The sequence below is a fragment of the Gastrolobium bilobum genome, unplaced genomic scaffold (genome assembly GCF_033153095.1).
Source record: "Gastrolobium bilobum isolate Gb01-03AN ecotype WA unplaced genomic scaffold, APGP_CSIRO_Gbil_v1 utg5099, whole genome shotgun sequence".
NCBI classification, from domain to species: domain Eukaryota; kingdom Viridiplantae; phylum Streptophyta; class Magnoliopsida; order Fabales; family Fabaceae; genus Gastrolobium; species Gastrolobium bilobum.
This window is the reverse complement of record NW_026897187.1, coordinates 165,302-187,095: the sequence shown is the minus strand read 5'-3', so window position 1 is coordinate 187,095 and position 21,794 is coordinate 165,302. Positions and strand designations below refer to the sequence as shown.

The 21,794-nt window shown below is 35.6% G+C and overlaps 1 protein-coding gene across 1 annotated transcript; it reads left to right on the top strand.

Moving 5' to 3' along the window:
- Window positions 1-2,229: 2,229 nt before the first annotated feature.
- Window positions 2,230-10,698, top strand: LOC133304804 (condensin-1 complex subunit CAP-D2). Its single transcript, XM_061504865.1, has 17 exons — window positions 2,230-2,362; window positions 2,477-2,787; window positions 3,248-3,411; window positions 3,507-4,686; window positions 4,838-5,029; window positions 5,619-6,278; window positions 6,401-6,577; window positions 6,844-6,911; window positions 7,016-7,238; window positions 7,315-7,414; window positions 7,525-7,640; window positions 7,723-7,780; window positions 8,535-8,686; window positions 8,810-9,008; window positions 9,698-9,868; window positions 9,944-10,031; window positions 10,669-10,698. Exons 1-17 carry the CDS (start codon window positions 2,230-2,232, stop codon window positions 10,670-10,672), a joined length of 3,996 nt encoding a protein of 1,331 aa, XP_061360849.1. The 3' UTR covers window positions 10,673-10,698.
- The last annotated feature ends 11,096 nt before the right edge of the window (window positions 10,699-21,794 follow it).

Below are 21,794 nucleotides of genomic sequence, written 5' to 3'. Positions count from 1 at the left end.
TCCGCCCAACTGTCAATTGAATTTTTCAGCAACGCTGTAAACCATTCCAAGGCTTGTTTTTTTTCCAGAAAAACTGGAAATGTTCTGCATAAAAGAGAATCTGTTTCTCCACACAATGACATTGCTGCTCGAAAAACTGTTACGAACTCTCTAGGGTCTGAACTTCCATCATATGCTTTCATGTCGTTAGGTTGCTTGAACCAGCTTAGAATAGGCTCTACTCTCAGCCTCCAGGATAATGGTGTCCCTGATGGCCCTTGATTAATAGGCGTTACAGGAACTCCCTGCTGAAATCGTGGCTGATATGGTGCCACCCATGGTTGCCTATTCATATATGATCCTTCGGATCTCGCATTCATCATCTGCCCTTCGTAAGGTTGCGCCCTATAACCCTTTTGGCAGTCTTCCCCGTTATGATAAAATTCCAGGTTATCCCTCTGATTACCCGTCTGATGTTGACCTTCTCTTCCTCCTTGATTCTCTGCACCCCAAACATAGTAATACCTTGTTTCCTCTGCCAGGTACTCTCTTCGGTGATTATAGTGAAACTCTTCTCTTTTCGGCCTCTTTCTTCCCTGATATTCCCCCTGCCGCCTTTGATTTTGCCAACCTTCCTCTTGGCGAGTGTAGTATTGGCGGCTTGCCTCATGATTTTCCTCTCGAACATCCTGCTGGTCATAACCCGATTGCCAGCCTTCTTGATATCGCCAGCTCCTTCCTGCCTCCCGGGTATGAGCCATATGTACTCGCTCGTCCTTTACCCCGATCATTCATTCTTTCTGGAGGGCTTCTCGACTCCCTCGAAGGTTGCCACCGACGATTCTCTTGTCCCTTATTCCATTCGTCTCCCTGATGGGATAACAAAATATAAATAGGAAGTGAGGATTGAGAACCCCCTCTCCTAGTTCTGCAATGTTGCCTATTCTCCTGGTCTAGTCTTTTAGAATGATGTCTCATTCTCCTTCCCTCCTGGTGATGTCTGTTCCTTATGTCTTCTGCTAACTAGATTAAAGCTTGTCCAATTATGTTTAAAGAACGGCTCCTCCCATTGGATTGGAAAGAATTTTCTTCTTTTTATCCAACAAGATTACCATTCTCTACTCTCCGCTTCTCACGATTGTTATTAGCCATTGAAAAAGGTAGGAGTAGTTTTACCTTCCCCACAGACGGCGCCAAATGTTCTGGACGAACATTAATGGGTAATCTGATATCTTGTGTCTTTGTTATGGGGTTTTTCCAATGCCACTACTGCTTGGGTCTTATGCACGTTCCTGGTTCATTGTGCGGATTCCGAGCTTGCACAACGTACCTTATCCCTAAGCCCTAATTGTGATGTGGGCTCTATTTAGACTTGCCTAAGCCCATATGACCCGGAACAAGTTTAATTCTTTAAACTAAATTATATTTTTCAATTCAATTCAGCAAAGAAACCGAAATGAACCCAACTGATTTATATACACCTCGAATTGAAGCTACTCAAGCAACTCAAATGATAGAAGTTAAGAAACTATTGCAAATCAATATTCGGACGGTTATGGTAGATCTTGATAGGTTTTATATAATTGACATTTATAAGTTTTGTTTTGTTTTTTGTTTTTTTAATGAGACAATGATAGTTGTATTTAACAGATAGTACAACTTACTTATTTACTTGGATCTACTAATTATTTTTGTAAATCAAAAGTGCAATTAAATATTCTTATTATTTAAATTTTTTGTGTAATTAATTGTATTTAACAGATAGTACAATGATAGTTGTATTTAACAGGTAGTACAAGTTAAATATTTGTGTAATTAATAGTTTGATATATATATATATATATATATATATATATATATATATATATATATATTTTTATAATTTTTTCATTAACAAAAAAACGTAACTAAATGTTCTTATTATTTAAAATTTGTTTTTAAAATTTTCAAATCACCACAAATGAATTAACAGAACGAATCTTTGTTATTTTTTCAAAAGTAAGAAACAAGAAACCACTAAACATTTTTTTAATAAAAAATCTAAAAATATTGAACAATTTAAAATAAATTAAAAAATACTTTAAATATATACCACCAAAAAAAAAAAAAAAACCTTTAAATGAAACTCAGGACATGCTATTCCCGCTTTTATCCACTTTCAGTTTCATTTGAAATTCAGAGGTAAACGGCACACACAGAGTCAAGCGAAGAAAAGAGAAGAGAAAAGCCTCTCTCTCCCTCTCTCTCTCTATGGCTCCTCATTTCGTCTTCCCTCGAACTCTTCAAGACCTCGAAGAAGAACACCAAGATAACCGTCTCTACGTCCACAACTCTCTCAACATCTCTTCCTTTCGCTCCTCCCAACTTGAAGAGTTCGTCAAAGGTAATAAATAATAAATAATAATATCTAACTCTTGTTTTTATTAACAATTCGCAGCATATTTTATATCTTCCAATCAATCACACATCAAATCTTTTGGTTGTGAACAACGAACAGATGTGTCGTTCGATCTCTCCGATAAAGAACTCTTGTGCGTTGAGGATCAAGATGTTTTCGATCGCGTCTACTCCTTGATTCGCGGTTACGCAAGTCTCCCGGATTCTTGTAAATTGAACCTCGTCGAAAGTCTTCGTTCCAATCTCAGTGTGCTTCTACCTAATGTCGATTCGCTTTCCAGGGTTTCCAATTCACACGATGAGGATATTCCTGTTCTGGATCGTGTCGCTTCTCATCGTAACTCTTTTAAGATATACACCTTCTTCCTCCTTCAAATTGTTCTTGCCGAACACTCCAATCACTCCTCCAAGGTACTTCCATTTCTCTCTCTGTACTATACACACGACGAGCCAGAGCTTTATAGCACTAGGTTCGTTTAAATGAGGCAGAGCATGATTTTTTATTTTTTTTTTTTAAATTGAACTAATTCTAGTAAAAAGATGGAAAAAAAGAAGAAGATTAAAAACACTATGGTTTCATTTGGTTGTATGGTTTTATCTACGCTAAACATTACCTCCTCCTTTATGTATGTATGAATAGTGCTTTCAGGGTTCACCAAACCTTATGGCAAAATATCAACCATTGAAAATGAATTTTATTTTTTATTTTTTAAAAGAAGGCACTCTGGTACTATAAAACTCTCTAGAGTTAGGGAATTTAAATATTTTACATATTATGAAATTCAACTGGGGATAGCGTAGAGTAAGAAAACTCGGTTTAGTTAGGGTTAGGGGCATGTTGTATTGCTCTATCTCATAACTAGGGTTTCAGGTGGTAGTAGCAAGTTCAAGGAAGAAACAAGCTGTGAATTCGTGGAATTGGGAGGCACAGAGAGCTCGTATACTTAATCTGATTGCTAACTCATTGGAGATCAACCTTGAATTGCTTTTCGGTTCAGCGGAACTTGATGAAAGTTATCTATCATTCATTACAAAGTGAGTGATTCTGTGTGTCTTTTTTATTTTCAGTTTGGTAAAATAGTAGGGGTTGAGTTGAGACTTTTTCTAATTTGGCATTTACTTGTTTGTAGAAATGCATTCTCTATGTTTGAGAATGCCGCATTCTTAAAAGATTCCGATGCAAAAGATGCTCTCTGTCGTATAATTGGAGCGTGCTCTACCAAGTACCGTTACACGGCACAATCGTGTGCGTCCATAATACACCTAATTCACAAATATGATTTTGTTGTGACCCACATGGCTGATGCAGTGGCTGGTGCTGAGAAGAAGTATGGAGATGGAAGCCTGGCCACCTCCCTTGTTAGGGAGATTGGAAGGACGAGTCCGAAAGATTATGTGAAGGACACTGTTGGTGCTGAAAATGTGGGGCGTTTTCTAGTAGAGCTTGCTGATCGCCTTCCAAAGTTGATTTCCACAAACATTGGGATTCTTGTTCCTCACTTTGGTGGAGAGTCCTATAAGATTAGAAATGCTCTTGTTGGTGTTCTGGGGAAGCTAATAGCGAAGGCATTTAAGGATGTTGATGGTGAAGTGAGTTCTAAATCCATTCGCTTGCGTACCAAGCAAGCTATGTTGGAAATTTTGCTTGAGCGTTGTAGAGATGTTTCGGCTTATACAAGAAGTCGAGTTCTTCAGGTATGGGCTGAATTATGTGAAGAACACTCTATTTCAATTGGTCTGTGGAATGAGGTTGCAGAAGTTGCTGCTGGAAGATTGGAGGACAAGAGTGCAATGGTAAGAAAATCTGCTTTAAATCTGTTAATCATGATGCTGCAGCACAACCCATTTGGTCCACAGCTTCGAATAGCTTCATTTGAAGCAACCTTAGATCAGTACAAAAAGAAGTTAAAAGGGCTTGAGCCTTCAGAATGTTCAGCGGATGATTTACCATCTGATTCTGATAATTTTAATGGTGATGGTGAAGTTGAGGATTTAAATTTTGAAAATGTTGCAAAAGAGCAGCAAGACAGTTTAACTGATACTTGCATGACCCAGACAGAAGATGCGATCCCTTTGCAGAACAATAGTGTGCCAGATGTTGGGAACTTGGAGCAGACTAGGGCCTTGGTTGCATCGCTTGAGGCCGGATTGAGGTTCTCTAAATGCATAGGGGCCACAATGCCAACACTTTTACAATTGATGGCTTCTTCTTCTGCTACTGACGTTGAAAACACAATTCTATTATTGATGAGGTGCAAACAGTTTCTAATCGATGGCTCAGAGGAATGTCTCCGAAAGATGTTACCACTGGTAAGCCTTTGTTTTTTATATTGTGAAACAAGGATATTCAAGTTTTATTTGATTGTTTCTTCAATGTGTTATGGGCTGTCTACTCTTTCTTTGTAATCCTTGATTTTTCTAAAATTAATTCTTTCTCTCTGCGATATGCTCTCGGTTTTAGGTATTTTCCCATGACAAATCCATCTATGAAGCAGTGGAGAACGCTTTCCATACAATATACATCACGAAAACTCCAATCGAAACTGCCAAGAATCTCTTGACTCTTGCAACTGATTCCAACATAGGAGATCTGGCAGCTCTTGAGTTTATAGTTGGCGCCCTGGTCTCTAAGGGTGATATATCTTCCAGCACAGTATGTTTTCATGTATTGTCTTGAGTAGTATGCTGCATAAATTATTTGAACTCCTCTAGATTTGACTTCAGGATAATATATTATACCCAAGAAATATGACCTTTTTCAGGCTAAGAACAAGATTTATGTACTGCGGTATCATTTATGCAAAGTGTTTGGTCTACATTTGTGCAAACACAACTGATTAGCAACTCTACATCTTAGTTATTTCAAATATCAAATATCAATCCATGCTGTAAAGGTTCAGTTATTTTTTCGGAGTTCTTTAAAATATTTTATAATCGTTAAATGTTTTGTGGAAAGAAGGCTCTATGTTTACTTTTCAGTTTTATATCCACGTGCACAAATTTAAATATCATTTGGGACTCGGCTTATATTTTCCCGTTTGCATGTCATTTGGTGATAAACACTGCCCTTAGATAAGAACATGTTTTACAATGGGAAGTAGGACTTGTATTGTTAATGCTGATATTGAGCTTTTATGGGATTAGAATTAGAATGGAACATCATAAAAAATTCTAGCTGCAAGTGTATCAAATTTGTTTCTCATCATTGATTTGATTTCCTCGTCATGTCTTTGCTATTGCAGATATCAGCATTATGGGATTTCTTTTGCTTCAATGTTGGTGGAACCACTGCAGAGCAAAGCCGTGGTGCTTTATCTGTCCTTTGCATGGTCGCGAAGACATTAACTGGTGTGCTTGGCTCACATTTACAGGACATCATTGATATTGGGTTTGGTCGTTGGTCTAAAGTTGATCCTTTGCTAGCTAGGACAGCATGTCTTGCTATCGAGAGACTGTCCGATGATGACAAGAAAAAATTGTTGACTAATAATAGTGTTCGAATATTTGGTATTCTCGAAAGTTTAATCACTGGTTTTTGGCTTCCAGCGAATATTTGGTATGCTGCTGCTGACAAAGCAATAGCTGCCATGTACGCTGTTCACCCTACTCCAGAAACCATAGCAGCTGATATGATAAAGAAATCTCTCAGTTCTGTTTTCAATGACGGTGGTGGTAATTTGCAGAGTGACATTGATGCTAGTAATGGCTGCATGCCTATCACCGTTCAAGTAGCAAAACTTAGCAGATGTTTGTTTGTCATAAGTCATATTGCCATGAATCAACTTGTATATATTGAATCCTGTGCCCGTAAAATTCAGAAGCAAAAGCTTACGAAAGAGAAAAAGGACATTGAGAATCAGAGTATAGACAGTAATGGCACTGCATCAACTGGTACACAGAAGGTGCAAGCATTGCTTTTATTACTGTTGTGCATCCTTGATAGCTTGAACTGTCAGTCGTCAGAAAAATATCTTGATCATTTGCTTTCAAATCTTTATAACTTTGTCCTATTAATGTGTTGCAGGATAATGATATAAATGCAGAGTTAGGATTTGCTGCCTCTGAGGATGCCGCACTTGATGCTTTGTTTGAAAAAGCAGAAAAAGAAATAATTTCTGGCGGTTCAAATGTAAAGAATTTGGTTGGTATCTGTGCCACCTTTTTGTCAAAGCTTTGTAGAAATTTTGGACTAATGCTGAAGGTGATTGCCTTGATATCCTTCCCTAATCCTAAGCTGTCTTGCAATTTTCTATTCATAATTTGGTAATTTTTTTGTAAATGCCTATATATGGAAACCAGCAGTTAATATCGAAATGTTGAAAAGAGTATAATTTCAAATGTTAATTATTGTCTCGCATAAAGTTTTATAACATTATAAAGGACAAACTTTTCTTTTTTTTCTTTATGTTTCCGCAATTTATTAATTATTTGCTTGATAAAATGGCATTAATTCTTCCATTTGTTCAGTATCCAGAGTTACAGGCATCTGCAATGCTTGCTTTGTGTCGATTGATGATTATTGATGCAGATTTTTGGTGAGTTCCTTGTTAAATCTTTACCTCATATCCCTCATTCATGTTCCTTCTTATCCATTCCTTATAATGAAATGAAAATAGTGGTCTAAGTGAATTGCTTTCAGTGATGAAAATCTCCAGCTCCTCTTCACAGTTGTGGAAAGTGCACATTCAGAAATTGTCCGTTCTAATTGCACTATTGCACTGGGAGATTTATCAGTACGGTTTCCCAACCTTCTAGAACCATGGACCGAAAACATGTATGCCCGCCTACAAGATCCTTGTGTATCTGTAAGGAAGAATGCTGTTTTGGTGCTTTCACATCTCATACTAAATGACATGATGAAGGTAGAGGTCACTAAAGTTGTTATTTCTTTTTCAATTTTGCAGTGGTTTGACACTGATGCAATAATTTATTGATCAGGTGAAAGGGTACATTAATGAAATGGCTGTAAGATTAGAAGATGAAGATGAGAGAATTTCAAATCTGGCTAAGTTATTTTTTCTTGAACTTTCCAAGAAAGGTTCTTACTAATAATTTTCTCTTTTGTAGAAAAATATCTGCTCTTATTCTCGATGACATTTTTAATGGTAGGAAGTTGTTTAATATATACTCTTCTGGTCATGATAACAGGAAACAATCCAATATATAATTTGCTTCCGGATATACTTAGCAAATTATCCAAGCAGAATCTGAGCAAAGATTCTTTCTGTAACATCATGCAATTTTTAATTGCTTCCATCAAGAAGGTATATGTTAGTTCACAATGTTGAAATTGGTCTATATATATTCTGATTGCCATCCTGACATTAGTTTCTTTAAGTACTCCAGGACAGACAAATGGAAGCTCTTGTGGAAAAGCTATGTAATCGGTTTAGTGGTGTTACAGGTATCTTCTTTTACCCTTTGAAATTTTTTAAATACTCTTTATAAGCAGTTCCCTGCTGTAGCTTGTCCGCCATTAAACAAACATTTGCACAAGTTTGTGTCAAAAAGTGTCTAAACTAGTATTCAATGAGATAGTATACTTGAAGGTATGTTATTCCAATAAATAGCAATTTTTTCAGATCAAGAACCACTATCATTAGGTTTTCTTGAAATTCTGATCGACCTGGCATCTGTTGGACATATATAAAGGTTTTGAATATTTGCTTCTTCTCTTTCCTTCGTTTATATTTTTTCAAGTCATAGACACTCGTTGCTTTTGTTCGTTTCAGAACGCGACCAGTATTTATAATATTACTTCCATGTTTTTTTTTTTCCTGGTCAGCATGTCCTTTAATCTAGTTGATCGCTTTCTAAGTGAGCCCAATCATAAGATTCTGAGACTAAGCTACATTTTTCTCCTTTCATAGTTTTGTGCTCGTACACAATGAACATTTTGCATATCTTATAAATGATAAGAGTCAGACTACTCTGGTAAAATGCTTTTCAGTTTTTAATGGGGGATAGGATGCGCCTAACAGTTTCCGGTTTCACGTTTGATTAGCTAATGAGCTATATCATAAGTTTTTATAGAACCTGTCCTTCCTTTTTCTCCTTGTAATTGCAATGGGCTTTGTAATCAATTACAAAACCAAGAGAAATTAATTTCTTTTAGTTTACTGTTCATAGTGAGCAATTGTGGCTTTATCTCTCTGCAGATGTCAGACAATGGGAATATATATCTTATTGTCTCTCTCAGCTATCATTTACTGAAAGAGGGATGAAAAAACTCATAGATTTATTTAAGACATATGAACATGTCTTGTCAGAGGATTCTGTTATGGATCATTTCAGGAACATACTAACCAAGGTAATGATGTTATGGATCATTTCAGGAACATACTAACCAAGAAAATGATGTTTTTGTTTGCTCCTGCGTACTTTCTGTAAAAATGGCTGAGGCTTTTTCTTGTCTAATTTAAATTGAAATTAGGGCAAGAAGTTCGCAAAACTTGAAATGAAGTCTTGCATTGAGGAGTTTGAGGATAAGCTGAATAAGTTCCACATGGAAAAAAAGGAACAAGAAGTTACGGCTCGAAATGCCCAAATCCATCAACAGAAGATTGGCTGCAGGGAAGGTTTTACCGTGGCTACAAATTCTGAAGATTATTCAGAATCTAATACTGCTTCAGGTTAACTTTTTTTTTTAAAAATGTTCAGGGTTTCTACTTTCCGCTCTCTTCTAATGACCCTATATTATTACATTGTCAGTAATAGTAGTCATTGCCCATGAGTGCATTTTAGATATTTAAAGTCTCGATTTCCACTTTGACAATTGCCACTTGGAATATCTTCTCTCCTGATTCTGCTTTTACCTGTTTCTATTTTACACTTTTACCACTTCTAATTTGATTTGTTTTGTTTTAGTATAATATTATGATATTTGACTAACTGGAAAAACTGGAATAGATAAGGGAAGGAATGCTGTGTCTTGGTACGCTGCTATTATTATCTAGTATGTATTTGGCTATGGTGCTGACTTTACAAACTAAGAAAAAACTTCAATGAAAATAGTTACTGTTTCACCAAGCACTTTCTATCCTATCCTATCCAAGGTTCAAAACGATGAGTCCAAGCCACTCTAGCACGTAATTGATATTTTTTTTTACCCTTCCTTTTTGCTGTATTGACTTTGTGGCATTTCCCTCAGAGTAATTCAACAAATTATGAATAAATATATTCTTATATGATTTTACTGGATAAGCAATTGTTCGTTCAGAAAAAGTGCGATTTTTTCTGTCATATAGCTTCTTGCTTTGAATGAGCTTCTTGAGAATGTTTTGGTTAACTGTTTTTGCTGATTGTCTTGAGTTTTTTGCAGATGAAACAGACGGTGAAGTAATTGATGCACGCAGTGAAGAGACAACGTTGCCTTCTAATGGTAAATCAAAATCCAAACTTGTGTCCGAAGAATATTCTGGTGCTTCAAGTCAGTTGACAGAATCGGAACAAGGGGATATCGAAGTCCAATCACCCAGGGTTAAGACGAGAGGTTAGTGTGAACACACCTTTTGCGAGTCTGATTGAATGATTCTATTTTATATTAAAAAGTGTCCACCGATTGTAGGAGCTCAACGCTCCAGAACTAAGAAAAGCAATGTGAAAGATGGAAAGGGTGGTATCTCCGTCACCAAAAGAACTACTGAGTCAAAGAGGTATGCTTCTCTGCACGAAAGATTATGCACTTATACTTCTTTGGTTTTGAATTTGCATTATTAGATGCTAACATTCCGATCTTGCATTTTGTCCCTGTTCTGTAAATAAAAATAAAATAAAATCGATTAGCAATAAATGGATTGAATAGGTTGTTGACTCAAGTCATGATAGAGAATGACGTGAAAACTTTGGAAAATGCTGTAGTTCAATATTATGTTCATTTTTACGTATTTTTTTTTGGTTTCTAAATCAAGGAAAAGTTTGCGCGGATAACTGTTGATTTTTTTTCCAATTCATTACAATGATGTAAGTGGTTACAGAATTGGCAGGATCAGGTTTTTAAAGCAAGCAAATGTCTGCGTGTTATATGTTGATTAGTTATCTTTGATATTTATTCTTTATTTTGGACAAAAACAATTTTGCTATTTGATATGGGAAAACTTTAAGTATATTGATATGTATAGAGGGCACCATATACAAAATGCAGGTATAATTTTCCAATAAAAATGAGTAACTTTATATGATTCATATACTTTGGGAAAGATCGGAGTGAATTAGTTGTTTTGCTGTATTCGGACAGAATAATATAAGACTTAATTTTTTTTGTTATTCATTTACTTCTGCATCCTCATGCAGGTAGAGATACTCAGGCATCGATGAACAAACAGGTAGATTGGTATTTTTGGTGGTTGTTGATGCATACCTACATTATTATATAGCAAATGGAATCGGGAAGACCTGAGCAGCTGCTAACAAATGACTGCATTGTCAAGGTTTGGATACACCATGTTTGTATTCCATTTCCTTGTGTTGCCCCTTAAAATAGATAATTGATTGAGAATCAATTAAAATTAATTGTACTTGTAACAAAAAATGAGACTTTGGGAGATCCTCCTATTTGCACGTGTTTTCATGCATGAATTCTAATAGCAGCAACTATCGTTGCGTGGGGTCAATTTTAAATCGATATTGTTTGCTTTCTGTTTTACAATATCAATTTCTAAGAGCGTGTCATTAGTCGGGTGCTGATTCGAGGGGTAGTGCAATCGTGCCTTCTGATGACAGTTTAATTGTCAAAACGCAGATAGCTTACAGGCTAGTTTATCTAAAGTGACATTGTAATTTTCATTCAGAATGAGTAATTTTTATTACATTTTAACTAGAAATAACAAATATATTGTAACTGAATAATAATTTTATCATCATAACATGACAAAACGAACATTAGGACTCGCTTTTCCTGAAAAAACATTTTAACAGCATCAAGCAGCCATATTTATTGTCAAAAACACGGTTAGCACAATTCAATTAATGCTGGCCGAAATTGCCGACACAAAAATTTCCATCGGTACTTGAAAAGTTACTTGAGGATCTCAAACTTAGTATTAAGGCTGCATGTAAATCAGTCTATTCAGTTGTGTTTTTAAACATTAAAAAAGATATATGGTGTCTACTAAAGCTGGATGGTTTTCTTTAGTCAAAAGATTTTTTTTTTAATTGTATTATAAAATCTGTTTGGATGTTTGTTTTTTAAAAAAAGAGGTCACAATAAAAATCAAAAACGTTTTTTTTTTGGAATTTTAAAAATAAAATAAAAATTAAAAGTTAAATATTTTTTTAAAAATCATTTTTTTTTAATTTAAATAATTTAAATTTTATTAAAAGTACTTTTAAAATAAGTAAGATATAAAAAATCATTTTGTTTTCAAGCCCATCCAGCCCTTACCAATCTGCATGTTCCACCCAGAGTATTATTCAACTTTGTTGTTTTCTCGATTTATCATCGAAATGAGCTTCCAACTTTTTTTTGTTCACATTGCATCGTCATTTCTTTTTACAGAGAGTAATACGAACAATTCAAAAACTGCAATTGAAACTTTTTTTTTTTATGCAAAAGAGAATTAAATATATAATCTAATAGAACTTACTCAAATCTCCTTTTTTTAACTTTACGTGTTCACTGCTTCGAAATGCCAACAAATTTAAGTTTCACAAATTAATATTTGACTTTTACAGAGTGATGCTCTGCATATTGAAAGAAGCTTCCTCATGAGGACTCATATTTCATCTTGTTCAGGGTAGTCACCGACCTGGAAAGGATATGTGGGAATAAAAAATCCGAGTTTTTTTTATTATCAAATCTGAAATTAAAGATATTTTATGCTGCTAATAATAATAGGACCTATTAATACTCTTTATTTTCTTTATTTCATCATGGGATTAGGGTGTGATTTTCCAAAGGCAATTATTGCTAGATTGCATAAGCATGATCATCGAAGAAGGGGGTGGCGGCGGAGAAAAAAAATATAATTGAAAATATCAACGTTATTGTCAAGTATTGTAAAGTACTCCTATGCTATGGGCGAATATTGGGTACGGGAGCACGAGAGAAATTTGAATTGTAACAACCTTACGGGCATGCCAAGGAAGATGGGAAGGAAGGAAGGACAATGTAATATTCAGAAAAATAAAAAAAATATGAATAGTGTAGCGCTAAAAGTGTCGCGATGTGTCTTGAAGAGGCGCTTAAAGCGTCATGCTTTGGAAGAAAAATTGAACGATGCATTTAATGCCATAATGAGTTACAAGTTGGCGCTTTTAGCGCCGTGCATAAAATAAGGGGGCGCTAATAGCACTGTAATATAGAAGGAAAGGGCGCTTGTAGTGCCAATGATATTAATAAAATAAAATAAAAATTAAAAAAATATATATTAAAAAAATATTAAAAATAATATAATGATAATAAAAGTAGAAAAAAAAAGATTAGATTTTTCTTAAAGTCATGGTCATACATTGTATTCTTTTTTTAAAGTCAAGCAAAAAAAGATGATTCTTATCAAGCCAAAAATAATATTAATTATTTTCTATTTAGATTTTTATTTAGTTTGGTTAAAACTTAACTATATGTAATGATTAGATTAGTCAAAAAAAGAAATGATTAGATTAGTCAAAAAAAGAAAGAAAGAAAGAAGTCAACATATTTATCTATCGATGTAGATACCGTGATGATAGTTGAAAAAAAGGAAGAAATCGGGGGAGAGAGGAGAGAAATAGTGAGAAGAAAGAAAAAGGAAAGAGAAAAGAAACCAAGGAAAGAAAAGAAAAGACAGGAAAAAGGAGAAAGAAGAAGAAGAAGGAAAAAGAAGAAATGAGGAAGAATAAGGAAAAAGAGAGACAAGAAGAAGAAGAAGAAAGTTGGGGGGGTGGGGAGGATAAAAGAGGAAGGTAATATGAGGAGAAAACCTCATTCTCCTATTTTTATTCTTTTTCATCTATTTTACATTTAAAGTTGATATTTTTCCATTACTATAACACCTCGTAGTTTCATAACACTTAATTATAGTTAAAATAAGGATAAAAGGTATGATTAGTGAAAATTCTGAGTTCTGGGTCAAAATACGTATAAAGGTATAACACCTCGTATTTCTAAATATATATGTATATGTGATAATGTTGATTAAAAGGGTAAGATTAGTGAAAATCCTGAAATTAGGGCCGAAATATGTAAAAAGGGCAAAATGGTAATTTACCAAACACGTATCCCTAGCATGAAAAATTGAGTATAAGGTATCAAATGATAAAAATAAGGCCGAAAATGTAGGGGTGTAAATGGGCTTGGCTGGGCTGGGCTTTGGCCATCCTGGCCCAAGCCTACGTCAAAAAAAATTCAGCCTATCTAGCCTATTAAAGGCTTTATTTGTAGGCCAAGCCCAGCCCATTTTAAAAAATAAGAAAGCCTGACATGGCCTACAGGCCTTGTAGGCCTCCCACTATCCTAAGCAAAAAAAATAATTATATAGAGCAAAGAAAGTTCCATTCATGCATGCACTAGTACTTCTCATAAGAAAAAATGACAAACAAGAAAGAGTCAACATAATACCTCAGCTCTAGAATGTATATCATAGAGGAATAGAGTCAAAGAAATGGGAAAAAGAAAAAAAATACAATTACTGGATGCTGAAATAAAGTCTACAAGAGAATGTCATTCATCTAAAAATCTTTAAACCACCATTAAGACAAGGGAAAAAAGAGTATTATTGAAAGATCTTGATCAGTAACATCATAATCCAACAAGGTACCCATTGCTCCATGGTATTAAGCTGCAATAGCATGTAAAATTTGGAGACATTCTCTTGTAGACAAGTTTTCCTTTCATAAAATAAAATAGCACAAAAAGTAAGAGATATTGGTATTTGGTGCTTTGTGTCTTTGCCACATAAAATAAATATTATTTTATTATTTTATTTTAATAAATTAAATAGGCCAGCCTACAAGGCTGTAGGCCGGGCTTGACAAAATTGGCCTATGACCTATTTATTAAAAATACTTTTTTATAAACCTAAGCCTACTCTACTTTTCTGAAAGGCCGGGCTTGGGCTGGGCTCAATGTAGGCCGGGTCGGGCCAGCCTGACCCATTTACACCCCTACGAAAATGGATTCAGGACGAAAAATCGAGTGGATAGGCAACTTTCGAAAATTTTGATGAATAGTGATTTTTTCGGTGTAAAATACTGCGGTATAATTGTACCGATAAACGCGAAAATATTATCAGTATTTTTAAGAAACAAAAATATGACGGGAACAAGAAAAATACGTAGGTTATGAATTTGTGGTTTAAATTAGGTGATTTGTTAAAGTTAATTCGCATGTGGGACCCACCTATGGATCTTAAGTGACTTAAGTGAACCCTTTAATTAGAAAATCTGATCCTCTCTCTCTCTCTCTCCTATTCTCTTCTTCTCCCGCGGGTTCTTCCTTCATTTTAGGGCCTTAAGCTTTTGATTTTCGATCTCCCTTTTCTAGCCATTTTTTTGGAAAAACTTCCAACTACAAAGTTGTTCCCCACACTCTTGTGAATGACTTTCATGTAGAGTGCATCTTGTGGGGAGCATTGTGGAGGGAGAAAGAGCCATAAATCAGCCACAAACTTTGAGGGTTTTTGGAGAATTTTTGGGGCTTTTGTGTGGAACCATTGGTTGGAGCTCATTTCCTTGGACCATTGGAGGCTATTGGTGGTAAGTTTCTCCATTCTCTGAGTTTTCATGGAGATCACAAAATTGATGAGGGTTTGGAAGTTGTAAGTTGAGTTATGATAATTAAGAACATTAAATGGTATGTCTCCTTTGGAATTAAATGCTTAGAATGATAAATGATGATGATTGATATAGTGAGCACGGAGGAGCTTCGGGCAAGAGGCCCACTTAGTAGACGAGTTGAGGATGATGTGCATATGGAGAGCATGACATTTTGGAGGAGCATATTTGATGCACATAGCATTTTATTCAGCATCTTGGGACTTAGATCATGAACATATTGCATGTTGAATTTCCATACTTTTGTGGTGTTCATGATTAGATTCGAAGTCTTTGTATTTGATTTATATTTCATGCCTTTGGTTTATATTGGTATTTTGGTGAGCATGAGACTTGTCCATGGCCACACATTATGTTTAAAGGCATTTAGTGACTTGTGATGTAAAATGAGCCATATGATGTGTAAATGGAAAAACAAATGGGAAATATTGTAATTGATGCATTGCATAATGGATATGCATGATGGAAGGGCCTAGAGCCTACATTAGTAATGGTACATGGGTTATATTAAGTATTAAAGTGATAGGAATGAAATCATGGATCCCTTGTGAAGTGAAAAAGCTGTCAAAACTGGTTTTTCACAGTAGGAAATCGATTCCCTGCTCTTGGGAATCGATTCCTTGAAATAGAGCACGTGAATTTCAACCATTGTGAAGGTTAGGAATCAATTCCTTGAGGTTGGGAATCGATTCCTTAAAACAGGGGAGCAAAAATTAAGCTTCTGTGCGTTATTGTAGCTGCTGGGAATCGATACCTTGAGGTTGGGGATCGATTCCCACTGTGCAAAAATTGGAAATATGTCATTTTATCACCTAGAGTTAACGGTATTGCTTGGAGGGGTTGTAATTAGTAAGTTTTATGCTTCCGCGTGTCTTGCATTTACAATTACGGAGTTGTTTGTAACTGATTACGGAAAGGTTTAATGTTTTAAAGTAATGATGAAATAAAAGAAAAAAGTTTACCCGTAATTTAATTAACTCAATTACTGTGATTGTAACTGCGCTTAATACCATATGCAATGATAACAATACCAATACGTAACGGGCTGTTACAAAAGGGTAAAACGGTAAATTTTCAAATACGTAACCCTAAAAAGAGAAATGTTAGTAAAAGGTCTCAAATGGGGAAACTAACCCTGGAAATGGATTCAGAACGAAAAAATGAGTGGTTAGGCAAGTTTCTGGAAATTAGATGAATAATATTTTTACCGAGTAAAAATACAGTGGTACAGTTGCACCGAAAAACGTATCGAGTGAAATTTGAGCTCTAGGTTTGAATATAAGTTGGAAAAGGTACATAGGACTAAGAATTATTATTATTGATGAAATTTGATGAAAATTAGGATTTTTGGAAAAACGTGCCAACAGTGCACATATCGGGTTAAAACTGTGATTTCACTGAATGACCAGAAAAATCCGGATTCATCTGCTCAAGGACAATTAAAGGACTTTGGTTAATGTTAAATTTTGGAGTTTATAAATAGTTTAGAAGTTAATTGGAGATTAGTGAGTTAAATGTGTGAGTTTTAAGTTGATGTGACATTTGTGGGGCTCACCTCACTTAAGTGAAACAAAGCACACATGTGCAAAATCAGAAAAGAGCTCCTTCCTCCCTTCATTTCTAGCAACCCGCGGCCTCCATGGAAGACAAGCCAAGTAATGGAAAAATTTGCTACAACCAATTCTAGTCACCAAAATCAACAATGTCCTACATCAAAGTTTAAGTAAAACACCATCTAAACCTAACCCAACCATCCTTAGCGCTTGAAACCCTCTATATTTGGAGAAATTTCACACCCATTCCACGGATTTTTGGAGGAAAAGTGGTGTTCTTGGAGTTGTTTGCTTGAGCTATTGCTTGAGTATTGTGTGGAGGAGTCTTAGGCCTTGATCCTTGGTAAGTTGCTCTACCTATTGATGAATATTTTGGTGGATTGAAATTTGAAAACCTAAGCTATGTGTGGGTGAATTGATGTGGTTGAGGACCTCAAATTAAAATTGTATATTTCATAAATGTGTCTTAGAATGATGTTTTATGATGATTGAGCTCATAAAATTTATTGAGGAAAAGTTTTGTAACTTAGGCAAATTTGTGGTTGGATGAGCATGAAATTGTGAATTTGGATTGTTGTGTGATTTGGGAATTGAGTTGTGGAGTAGTTGTAGTAGTTAAATACAAGGTGTAAAGTATGTTTGAATGTGTGAAAAATGAATTGAGAACCTTGGTGTCATGGCATGTAGATTTCGACCATGATAAGGAAATTGGGATAAATGATGTTGAATTATAATTGAATGCAATTGAGGACTTGATTTGGTGTTGAGATATGCTTAGGAAGCCATAGGAATGTTAAAAGAAAATTAACGTGATATGTGTAAAATGGCCTTGAAGGCCGAATTGGGGTTTTGTGGGGGCAGAGGGGAGTCCATTGTATTGTGTTTCAAGTTGATGTATAAGTGAATTGATGATCCTATGTGTGGTCGTTGTAGGTTGCCTCCCATGGACGTGATGCTTGAGGATTGAGCTTGGTGAATTGCCTTTGGTCCTTGACCAAAAGGATTTGGGTAAGTAATTATGTAATATTTGCATGTTTAAGTTTATGACCAATTGAGTGGTCTTTGTGGTGCTAACGTATATGAGAATAACCTTTTGTGTAGGCATTTCTGGTTGGAATAAGTTACGGGGTAACTTGCATTTGAAGCTACCTAGCTTGGGAGCTTCAAGAAGGTAATTTCTTGGTATTGGGGTTAATCCTCGTGTGTTCTCAACCATGCCCATTGGGGTAGTGGTTGGAAGTTGCTTGTTCAATGATGTGATTATAACATGTTCATGCATATGTATATATTGGGTACATAGAGTTGTACCGTATCTCTAGCCAGTAGATAGTTACTGTATGGTATTGTGGACTTCCACTAGATAGGTCTCCGTAGAGAGTTTCAGTTGGCCTGGGCCGTGGAGATGTTATTCGTTGATGAGCACTCTAGGAATGTCTCGGGTGTTATGGATGGGGTGCCTTGAATGATGTTCCGGGAACACATTCTTGGATGAGAGCCCAAAGGCTATATGCCAAGGCCAGTAGGCCGGATGGTGCGTGATTTTGGCTTTGACCATTCCAGCTCCATCATATGTCTTTCTCTTATGTGTCCCTATCTCTCTAAATCCCTTTCTATATCCTTCTATCTGTTATATCCATATTTCTCTAAATCCCTTGCTATATCCCTATGTTGTTATAATTCATTATTGTATTTACATCTGAGTGAGCCATTGGGCGGAGTGATCATCCGGAACCTTTGGGTTACTGAGATATATTCGTATATCTCACCCCCGCGTTATGGGGCTTTGTTTCAGGTGGTTGTAGCGGGACTGAAGCTTTGGGCAAGAGGCCCACAAGTTGAGCTTATAGAGTTGGAGATTATTTTACATTTTGGGCTATACTTGGCATAGCTAGACTTAGAGCATGAACATTGTACATTGCATTAGTGATATGTTTCATGCCTTATTTGTTCATGCTATATTTAGGCTAAGTCTAGGATTTATGTATTGATTCATTTTGGAGTATTTATTGTAGTTATATTTGATATTTGGATAATTGTAATTTAATGCATTATGGATATTGTGTAAATTGTAAAGCATGTATGTGATGAAAGGGCAATAGGCCTATTTTAGGTTATGATTTATATGTCAATTGTTAAGAATGCATGAAATGGGATAATGTGATTGTAATGAGTTTAAGTTTCAATAAAGTTAAGTAATGGATTGTGAAGTTAATGAAAACGATGTAAATTGTTATGGGTTGTAACAGAACTAAGGCATTATTGATCTTTGTGTGCTAGCCTTGTCTATTAGGTACCATTTGAGGTTTAAAACACACTTTTGATAAAGTGGGATATGTTAAATAAACAAAGGAGGTGCCGTCAAAATTTATAATAAATGAGCAGTTTTTAGGCCAACTTTGGGAGAGCATATCTCCCTTCACAGAGGTCCAATAGGGACATGCCATACATCATTTTGAAGCTTGAGATGTTAGTTATGTTGTGTCAAAATTTGGTACTATTTGAAGCTGTGTAGCTCCTGTAGGTTCGATTGAGTGAAGACTGCCCAAAGAGGCCATGTGCAGGGGGCTGTCGGGTCTGCACTTTCCAAGAATTGTTTCTGCCTCTTTGGTGATTACTTCATGGATTAGTGGAAGTTTAAATAAGGGATAACAATGTAAAAACCTAGGCTATAATGTTGGGCATTTTGGTCTTTTCACCAAGGAAACACCTATGACACATGTCGCACTCACTTAAGTGAATTGAAAACACAATTTTGGACCCAAAATGCTGGTTATTTTCGTGCTCCCTCCTCCAACCTTGTGACTCCATTAAAGAAAGATCGAGGAAGTTCTTCACCATACACTTCCATTTCTAGACGTTTTTAGCGAAAACTCCCAACATAAAACTTGTTTGTCTCCTTCTTATGAACATTTTTCATGTCTTGAGCTCCTTGATGTGCCTTTGGCATGTGATATTTTCCAAGCCAAAAATAATAAAAATTTAGTCATAGGAGAGCATTTTCTGTATATTAATTGCTTTTATTATTTAGTTTTTCCATTTCAGTATATGTCTCACATTTTTATAGTTTTACAGGTTAAAATATGAAGAAATAAGAAATTGATGAAAAGAAGAAAAAGAGAACTGCGCGACCCGCGCGGATGTTGGCGTGACCCGCGCGGGGATACGTCCACCATACAGATTCCAGAGAGTTGGCGCGGTTGCAGCGCCAACCTCACGCGACCCACGCGAACTTCTTTGGAAATCAGCTGCTGAAGCCTTAAAAAGGACGCAGCGAGGAAGAAAGAGGGGATGATCGGGACAAAAAGGACATGCGTTCCAGTAGGAGGAGAAGAGCATAGCATCGTTCTTAGTTTCTCATCGTAATTTCATCTTCTTTTCTCTTTTATAATTGTATGTCAGCTATGTCTATGGCTGGCTAATTTCCTTTATTGTAGTTAGGGTCACAACCCCTATGTGAACCATTTTCACGATGAATTGATTTATTTTCGCTCGTTTATTTTAATATATTTTATTTTTACCCTGTGCGTATTGTTTATTATTTCTGTTAGACTTAATCAACCTAATAGGAGATAATAATTTGGGAATTAGGGCTCGCAATAGGAATATTGGAGTTTTGATTCTGAAAGTGGGTAAAGTAACAATTTATGCATGCTCTAGGGATAGACTTGTGTGAATTCCAGTCGTTTATTTTATTGTGGTTAATGCTTAATTTCATGCGGGATTGCTAAGGAATTAGGGTTCCAATTGGATTAAAGGGTTAGATTACCAAGGAATTGGGATTTAACTAATTATTTTTAGATGATAATTTGTCTGAATTATTAAAATGAATGAGCATTGTTAATCAATCCAAAGTTTTAAGCGGGGATCATATAGTGCGTGTACCTTAGCTACAATGTTTACTTATTATTCTCTCAAAAATTCAAACTTTACCATTGCTTATTAAATTAAGAATTATATTTTTAAACTTTCTATCTTTACTTTACCATCAATTCAAAATTTTCTAAAAACAACCGGATTTTCCAACTTAAGGGGATAGGTTATTGTGGTACTTGGTTTACAATCCTTGTGGAGACGATACTTTACTTACTTACTATATTACTTGAGCGATCGGTATACTTGCCGGTGAGCATCACTCCTCCTAAAAGTGAGTGTGTGAGGAGATCATTTTGTGTATAAAGTGGCGGTTTTGAGGAATTTCATGGCCATTGGAGCTTGTTGGGCTTTGTTGTACACTTAATATCAACTCCTTGGACCATTTGCAAGAGATTAGTGGTGAGTTTTTTCTTTTTTTCTTGATTTTTTTTGGATCGACTTTGTGAGGCCTACATGCATGTGTTCATGAGTTCATGATGTTGCAGTTGGATTGGAGCTTAGTGTATGTTGGAAATTATGATTGCATTGATAAATAAACGGTGAAAATCAAATAAAAATTTAAGGCACAAAGTTTAACACTTAGGCAAATTTGTGGGTGAAAAAATGATGAATTTAATGAAGGAAGTTAATGAATATAATGGAGTAAGTTGATGGTTGGTTGGAGTAATTATTGGTATAGTAAATGATGACTTAAAATATATGAATGCATGCAAAGTTCCCTAGGCTTGTTGAATGGTATGCCTCGACCTTATGGTGGAAAATTGGAGGAAGATATTGTTTAATGTGTTATGATGTAATTAGGGAATGTGATGGGGGTGTGGAATGTTAATGAAGCCATAAGATGATTAAAAGAATTTAAAGACGACAAAGTGGTCATTTTGGGTAGGATAGCTGAACCTATGCATGGATATAGTGTAGTTTTCTTGTTGTTTTGCTTGGTTGTCAAGCTTGGTATTGATTATGTGTATGTATCATCATGTAGGTTTGAGCCTTTGTTGGAAGACTAAACTTTGGAAATTGCAAATTGGAAGCCATCGATCCTTGAATTTCAAGGATTTGGTAAGTTGTAGAAACTTCCTTAATATGTGTTTTGGTATAGTTTTATGACCATTGGAATGTTATCATTTGAATTGGTATAAATTATTGATTGAGGGGATGATCTTTGTATATGTTATCTTGTATAAAATATTTTTGACTGGATTGCTTGTCGTGCAAGGAGCTTGGCAAGAGAGGTCTGTTTCA

Excerpts from the sequence above, each read along its gene's own strand:
- LOC133304804 (XM_061504865.1), top strand. The coding sequence starts at position 2,230 with ATGGCTCCTCATTTCGTCTTCCCTCGAACTCTTCAAGACCTCGAAGAA. Across the intron at positions 7,415-7,524 it reads TCTTGAACTTTCCAAGAAAG|GAAACAATCCAATATATAAT; the intron begins GTTCTTACTAAT and ends TCATGATAACAG. Across the intron at positions 7,781-8,534 it reads TCGGTTTAGTGGTGTTACAG|ATGTCAGACAATGGGAATAT; the intron begins GTATCTTCTTTT and ends ATCTCTCTGCAG.